Source organism: Hoplias malabaricus, chromosome 13 (assembly GCF_029633855.1).
Source record: "Hoplias malabaricus isolate fHopMal1 chromosome 13, fHopMal1.hap1, whole genome shotgun sequence".
Classification (NCBI taxonomy): domain Eukaryota; kingdom Metazoa; phylum Chordata; class Actinopteri; order Characiformes; family Erythrinidae; genus Hoplias; species Hoplias malabaricus.
Genome location: NC_089812.1, coordinates 26605135 through 26613673, shown reverse-complemented (window position 1 = coordinate 26613673; position 8539 = coordinate 26605135). Strand labels below are relative to the sequence as shown.

General features: G+C 42.6%; 1 protein-coding gene across 1 annotated transcript; it reads right to left on the bottom strand.

Moving 5' to 3' along the window:
* Window positions 1-482: 482 nt before the first annotated feature.
* On the bottom strand, window positions 483-1184 carry LOC136664476 (microtubule-associated protein 6-like). The gene has a single exon (XM_066641657.1). It carries the CDS (start codon window positions 1182-1184, stop codon window positions 483-485), a length of 702 nt encoding a protein of 233 aa, XP_066497754.1.
* Between the last annotated feature and the right edge of the window lie 7355 nt (window positions 1185-8539).

The following is an 8539-nucleotide window of genomic DNA, read 5'->3' as shown; positions in this document are numbered from 1 at the left end:
GGACAGGAGCGGCCGATGAAGCCGCCTTCACGGGGACAGGAGCGGCGGGGTTCACCGCCTTCATGGGCACAGGAGCGGCTGGGTTCGCCGCTTCACAGGGACAGGAGCAGCTGGGTTTGCCACCTTCACAGGGACAGGAGCGGCTGGGTTCGCTGCCTTCACAGGGACAGGAGCGGCTGGGTTTGCCGCCTTCACAGGGACATGAGTGGCTGGGTTCGCCAAAACAGGGACAGTAGCGGCTGTGGAAGCCGCCGTCGTAGGGACAGGAGTGGCCTGGATCGCCGCCATCTCAGGGACAGAAGTGGCTGGAGGCACTGCGGACACTGGAGCAGCAGCGGTAAGCAGTCCTGCAATGACGTCCTCAGAGACAGGGGATCCTGCAGGGACATCCACGGAGGCAGGGGCTTGTGCTGCTTGCAGGGCACGTGCTGGAGCCATTGAGGGTTTAGGAAGTCTGATGGGCACACTCATGAGGGATCTCATCAATCATGGATCCCCCAGAGGTGTGCCCCTGTTAGCCTCACAGGAACAGGAGCGGCTTGGTTGGCCTCCTTCACGGGGACAGAAGCGACTTGGGTGGCTGCCTTCACGGCTACAGGAGCGACCTGGGTGGCTGCCTTCACGGGGACAGGAGCGACCTGGCTGGCCGCCTTGACGGGGACAGGAGCGGCTGATGAAGCCGCCTTCACGAGGACAGAAGCGGCCGATGAAGCCGCCTTCACGGGGACAGGACCGGCGGGGTTCACCGCCTTCACGGGCACAGGAGTGGCTGGGTTCGCCGCCTTCACGGGCACAGGAGTGGCTGGGTTCGCCGCCTTCACGGGGACAGGAGCGGCTGGGTTTGCCGCCTTCACGGGGACAGGAACGGCTGGGTTTGCCGATTTCACGGGGACAGGAGCGACTGGGTTTGCCGCCTTCACAGGGGCAGGAACGGCTGGGTTTGCCGCCTTCACAGGGACAGGAGCGGCTGGGTTTGCCGCCTTCACAGGGACAGGAGCGGCTGGGTTCACCAACACAGGGACAGTAGTGGCTGTGTAAGCTGCCGTCATAGGGACAGGAGTTGCCTGGATCACCACCATCTCAGGGACAGAAGTGGCTGGAGGCACTGCGGACGCTGGAGCAGCAGCGGTAAGCAGTCCTGCAATGACGTCCTCAGAGACAGGGGATCCTGCAGCGATATCCATGGAGGCAGGGACTTGTGCTGCTCGCAGGGCACGTGCTGGAGCCGTGGAGGGTTTAGGGAGTCTGATGGGCACACTCATGAGGGATCTCATCAACCATGGATCCCCCAGAGGTGTGCCCCTGTTAGCCTCACCTCCCTTGTCCTGAGGATGCTAATCAGGCTAATCATCCAGCAAGGGGGAGAATCCAGCACACTGCTTTCGCTGGTTCCTTTTGTACCTATTTCTCCCGTTGGAGCAGTCACTCGATTGAGGAGTCGTTTCCTCAGAAGTCCTTGACTCAATTAAAGCCTGGATTATCGACTCTTGGACTTCTTTCAGCTTCCAAAAAATAGCCTTCAGTGCTAGCTGTGTCTTTTAAGGGGTCAGTCATTCTGTCAGGAAGGGGACTAACGGAGGTGGACACACATGCTAAAACCCTACAAGCTTTATGTACAAAAAGAATAACAAAACAGATACATGGAGCTAACAGAGACTAAACTAGAATACGGGGAACTACACAGGGCAAACGGGACAGACAGACTAGAGGGATAACCAGACTATGGAGCAAAACAACGACAGAGGAAACGAAACGACCACATCGACAAACGAGACAGACAGACCGGACTGAGCGACATGACAGAGCGACAATGGAAGCAAAACAAATGGCCGACAAGAGGGAGTGAGACAAGGGGACTAAAATACATAACACAGACAAGACACACCTGGAACAGATAACGAGGGAGAGGAAGAAAGGCGGCAAACAAACAGAGCCATGTGCTAAGAGAGCACATGGTGGGGAAAACAGACATGAAATAACAAGGGCGTGACATTAATATATATGTTAAATTTTACCTTTTTTTATCTGTTTAACCCAATACATTTAATTAATAAAAATATGAGAGTGGAAGGAAAATTATTGCTTGTGTTTTCAGTACACATCTTCTGTAAGAATGAAACTTGAAAATAGTGTACTGGCAGTCATATACCACAGGTTATACTATACATGTCCATGCACAGGCCACTGTGTCGTTTGAGTTTGGCAAAGTTAAACTTTCTATGCAGGAATTGTGTGCATTGGTTCAGTGGAGGAATGAAAGGTTTAGTACAGGAGGTTGATCACTCGAGTCACACTCTGCAACCCCATGTTTAAAATGCATCTCTGGAGAAATGTCATGGTGTTTTCAGGTGTGCAGGATATTCAATTTTGAAGTCGTGATTCATACAGGAGTTTGTGAAGAAGGCCTCATCTACTGCACTATGACAGCAAACCTCAACTCAGCTTTCACCACACTCTGGCTTCCTCTGGAAACACCAGTTTCCCAGTCCTGATCTTTCAGCTGAATTATCAGATATAATGTTGTAGGTTCTACATAAAAACAGAAATAGACATGGCATGACACACTAAGACTCAGTTGGTGTGGCAACAGTTTACTTTATCATACTTATTGAGGGGGTCAGAGATGTAAGTCAAGAAAAACAAGTTTATTCTTGAAGTCAATGCCTATTCTATATATACATCATGAAGAAAAATGCTTTATGAATTATCCCATACCTATTAACTATCAATTTACATTGGTGCCCCCCTCAGGAATTTGGTGTGTTCTTAGTGTGTCTGTATGGGTTCCTCTGTGTGCTCCTGGTTTCCTCCCATGATCCAAACCAGGGATAACCTTTACCACTCAAAGAGCCATTTGGACCCGTTTCACACAGTAAAGAAAACACTGGGAGCCACAAAACCCTTTTGAAATTCTAAATGAAATAACACTGCATATAACAGGGTGTTTTTGCCTTTGTGCTATGTATAAACAAACTATACTGTGTTACATTTATGAAATCAATGAACGACTGCAGAGAACATGAACTTTGAAATCTGCAGAGAAAATGAAAATGAAACTTTTCTGCATGCAACATTTTTAATTCTGAAAAAAGACAGATTGACGGTTAAGTAAAATACTCGATGTCTATTTGAGGCCTTGTAGTAATGGAAAAAATACGCCGAACTTAAATTATCCACTGACAGCAAACCAAAATGCTGTCCTCTCTCTGTGTGTCGTCATCCTTTTACTGGCGCCGTGCAGTCAGCTGTCAAAAAGTTCAAGAAACCGCACACTGGCGGGTATCGCACATTGGAAGTTGTGACGTGTATTAAGAGGGACAAAAAATATTTTAAATATTAAAATATTTTAGATGTTACAAGATCGCCATAATCTTCATAGAATTACATTTTGAAAATGAACGCTCTAAAATAAAATACATTTTAATTAAATAATCATTAATTATTTTCAAAAGCTGAGCCGCATCAGAGGGATCAAAGAGGCGCGGGTTGCAGACCCCTGATCCAAACACACATTGGCAGGTGTATTGGCTACTCAAAAGTGTCCATAGTGTGAGTGCGTGAGTGAATGTGTGGGTATGTGGTGCCCTATGAAGGACTAGTGCCCTGTCTAGGGTGTGTTCTCACCATGCGCAGAGTGACTCCAGGTAGTATGTAAATATTTATTATAGTGTATTTTAGGGAGTACAGCTGTAAATCCATCGCTGAAACTGGTGAATTTTGTTCACTGTTAGAGTATGGATTCCATCAACCTTATCAGACAACTGTAAAAACAAAGCAGAACACAATAGATGAAAGCTTCATTATAATAATCCAATAAATTATATCAATAAAGACAATAGTGTAGCGCAAAGAAGCTAGAATAAGGAAACCATATTACACAAAATAATATTAATAATGATCTTACAGTAAAAAAACTAACATAAATCTAGTATTATATTATAAATATTATAATTATATTAGAAATATTATATATAATATTTTCAGAATTATAAAAGATATAATAATACTTATATGATATTGGTTCACTTGCCATCAGCACTGGGCATTTGGTGACAATGCTGTTGATGCATCTGTTGACTTCCTTGCCTCATAAAATTATTGAAACCTTCAGATCTCTGCAACATTGAAAAGTGGCACATTTTCTAGCTTTTGCTTGAGTGACATATGCAAAGTGTGCTGGAGGATGGATGGTATTGACTCAAAACATGCATGCTTTTATTAATAATCAGATCACCGCTTATAAGTTTTAAAATATCATTACTAATTCTACAATATTATAAAATACATACTTGCATTAGTGTTCACCATTCATATTTCACAGTTAAATCTTTGGGAACATGAACATACTCCATGTAAGTTGTATACCTGTGTGGGAAAAAAAAATTGTCAGTCTAAATATTGTATCATATGTAAATGTTTTGGTGCACCTGATAAAATTATATGTATTGATTTTCTGAGTAAAAGAAATAACAGAGTACAATATACCGATATTTTACGCACAACTTCAGATAAAAGTACTGTTCATCTGATGATTTTCACATATTTGGAAAAGCACAAATGCGGCCTGCGCCAATGGTATTGTATGATTTTACTTTCCAGCCCAGCTCTTCTTTTGATATTTGGTTAACATTCGCATTGTTAGCAAGGTGGCTTGCATGTAACTGCAACCCAGACCTGCTGAAGTAAATGTCAAAAACATTAATGTTAATAATGTAATATTACTTTAAATTTTGTATACAGAATGGGTTAACTATTATCCTCCTCTACTCCTTCACTTGTCTTCACTGAGATGTTAACCTAGCATAGCTGTTGCTTTGCTAGAGCTCTTTAAATACTTATAATTTACCAGAATGATGAAACTAAAGTTTTATTAAGATTAAATATCACTTACCTCTGAATAAACGAGCCTCCTCTGCTGTGTTATTAATGCCTGGGGGGGTGGTGCAGGGGTCTGGGGTGCTCCTCCTCGCAAGTTGACGAAGGGGGTGGGGGGGTATCGATATTATCAATATTTGAATCGATCCGCCCACTTCTAACATACACACATCTTTCTCTCTCAGACACACATCTCCCTCTCTCTCTCTCTCTTAACTGATTTAAAACACATTCCGGATGTCCACTGACATTATTAATGTGTCTCAAAATGACAGACACATTTTTGATGTCCACTGACGTTAACTGGTCCCGAATTAACTGACTTGTTTAAATCGCATTTTGGACATCCACTGATGTTATCAGTTTGTCCCAATATAACTGACTTGTTTTAAACGCATTTCGGACGTCCACTGACGTTATCAGTTGGTCCCGAAATAACTGCCTTTTTTTAAATGCATTTTGGACGTTCACTGACGTTATCAATTGGTCCAGAAATAACTGACTTGTTTTCAATACATTTTGGACGTCCAATGATTGGTCCCGAAATAACTTACTTGTTTTCAACGCATTTCGGACGTCCACTGATGTTATCAGTTGGTCCCGAAATAACTGACTTTTTTTCAACGCATTTCAGACATCCATTGACGTTATCAATTGGTCCCGAAATGACAGACTCGTTTTCAACACATTTCGGACGTCCATTGACGTTGTCAATTGGTCCTGAAATAACTGACTTGTTTTCAATTCATTTTGGACGTCCACTGATGTTTAAAATATGTCCTTCATGGACAGAATACTTTTAGACCTTTTTTGAGCGTCCAGGGACATTCCTTGTTTACTGGTTTAGTTCTGTTTATGCTAGCCTTGGCTAAAGGGGCATGGGAATGTTCGTTTATTAGTTTAATTGTGTAATGACTTGTGACAGTATGATTTTGGGATGTGAATTTGTGTTATGACGAACACTTATGTATGTCCTTGGTTCTCTTTTTTGTTACAGTTTTACAGTAAAAATGGGTCTCAAGGCAAGGCAAGGCAAGGCAAGTTTATTTATAGAGCACCTTTCATACAGAAGCAATTCAAAGTGCTTTACAGAAAAAGAAATTACATTAAAAGCCAGAGTAAAATCATAAATTCCAATTACATAAAAAGAGTAAAATGATTAAAATGATTAAAACAATTTAAAATGACAATAAATGAAAAGAAATAAAAGAAATAAAATGCCGTTACAGAAAAGTGCAGAATATTTTAAACTGAGCTGTAAGCCTGCTCAAACAGGAGTGTTTTAAGTCTTGATTTAAATGTGTCTAGCGTTGGGGCACTTCTAATATTCTCAGACAACTGGTTCCATTTAAAAGTGGCATAGTAGCTAAACGCTGCCTCTCCATGTTTAGTTTTGACCCGAGGCAGGACTAACTGACTAGTTCCTAAAGATCTGAGATCTCTGCTCGGCTCATATCTCTGTAGCAGATCTGATAAATACGCTGGTCCTACCCCATTTAGACATTTATAAACCAGTAATAACACCTTAAAGTCTATTCTGTAACAGACTGTTATCCAGTGTAAGGATTTGAGGATTGGGGTGATATGATATCTTCTTTTGCTTCGAGTGAGAACTCTGGCAGCTGCATTTTGAATCAGCTGAAGATGTTTAATGGTCTTTTTTGGAAGTCCAGCTAAGAGACCATTACAGTAATCAATCTTGCTAGAAATAAAAGCATGGATAAGTTTCTCCAGGTCTGGTTTAGTCAGAAAATCTTACTGATGTTCTTAAGATGGTAAAATGCTGATCTAGTAACCGCTTTAATATGACTACTAAAACTGAGATCTGAGTCCATTAATACACCAAGGTTGCGAGCCAGTTCTTTAGATTTGAGGGCTCTCGAGTCCAGATACGTAGCCAATCTTTGTCTCTCAGTGCTATTCCCAAATAGTATAATCTCAGTTTTATCTTTATTCAGCTGCAGAAAATTGTGTCCCATCCAGTTTGTGATGTGTTCAAGGCACTTGCTTAATAAGTCAACTGGGCCAGAGTCGTTTGGGGACAATGTAAATCTGAGTATCATCTGTGTAGTGGAGTATGGACCGAAGATAGATATGGACCGAATATAAATGAAGAAATGAAAAGTTTTAATTCAAAACTTTCCATTATGACCAGAACTTTCATCTGCTCCCAAAGTCAGCATTCCACGAACCGCAGGGGACAAAGGCCCTGCAGCCGCCACACACACGCACCCACCTAAGAACACTTTCAAGTGACACATGGCCCAACACCCCCCTTTTCTCTTGTGAGAAACAGGAACACAGAACAAAGAAGAGAGCTTTTACGGCCCGTTTTTATGACAATGGCACCTAAATGTCTCTCCTTATCTCGAGCCCACTAAACAGGGCCAGCAAATGTTTAAACCAAAAGTGACCTCTGTTGAACCCCCGTGAATCACCCATCAACAACGTGGACCAACAGCGACCCCAAATGGACACTGGCGAAACTACGCCTCGCTCGGAGTCGCCTAAAACAATAGTGGAAACAGTCAAATTCTGATTAAATGTGTATAAACAAATGTATTAATGTCACTTTCTGTGTCCTCAGATGAATGCCCACCTTCTAATGAAATGGTGTATATTGCCGATTGTTTCTATCATGAAAAGAAGTTCTGTCTCCTAATAGAGAAAACGGATTAATGTTCTTTTCCAGCGTATCATCATAAATGGGACGTAAAGATGAAATCTTATGTAAATGTTTGATATTAATAATCCAGTATACTCATTGTTGTATGTTACTAATATGAATAGGAAATTTCGATACGGGAAATGTCTATCTTATTACTTATTGTTTAAAATCTCTGATCCAGCCTTCCCTCTTTTCTGTCTCATGAAGTCAGTCACGTGAGCCTGAACTCGCGTCCAATCAGAAAAGAACGCCTCCCATTAGGGCGTGACCACGCTGACTTTGAAAAACAGCAGCTCGACTGCTCACAGTTCAGTTACGAGAGCTCGACAGCAGTTACGAGAGCTCAACAGCAGTTACGAGAGCTCAACAGAAGTAACGGTCCACGAAAGAAAGCGGAAAAGAGAGGACGGCAACAACGGCAAGAAAATCCGAGAAACTTTGAAACAACAAAGAGACGCCTCTCCTTCCAGCCCACGAGACAAAGATAAAACCTCATAGACTTCATCAAAAGCTTACAAGAGACGTCTTGAATTAGCTAATCGTATGAAGTTTTAATAACGCGTCGAATTATTTGAATATCTTCTTTTCTTTTAAGTGTGTTTTGTTTTATTGCCCATCGAAGTGTGATTTCACGAGTGATCAAAGTAGGCGAAACTTATTCATGGCCAGAATAAGATATTAACCTTTTTGATTAGTCGATAGCAGATACATTAACGTTATAAGCCGACTTCTGAAGGCATCACTCCTGGAAAACTGAACAACGAGGGCGGCACGGTGGCTTGGTGGTTAGCACGTTCGCCTCCCAGCGCTGGGATCTTGGGTTCAAGTCCCATCTGGGTGCTCCGGTTTCCTCCCACAGTCCAAAAACATGGAGGGTAGGTGAATTGGCTTCTCTAATAACTGTCCTGGTGTGTGAATGAATGTCTGTATGTGTGAGCCCAGATATGGATTGGCGCTCTGTCCTGGGTTAAACCCTAGTGCCCGATGCAGTCCTCC

Bases quoted from the DNA above. Each gene is read 5' to 3' on its own strand.
- LOC136664476 (XM_066641657.1), bottom strand. From the start codon at position 1,184: ATGGATATCGCTGCAGGATCCCCTGTCTCTGAGGACGTCATTGCAGGA.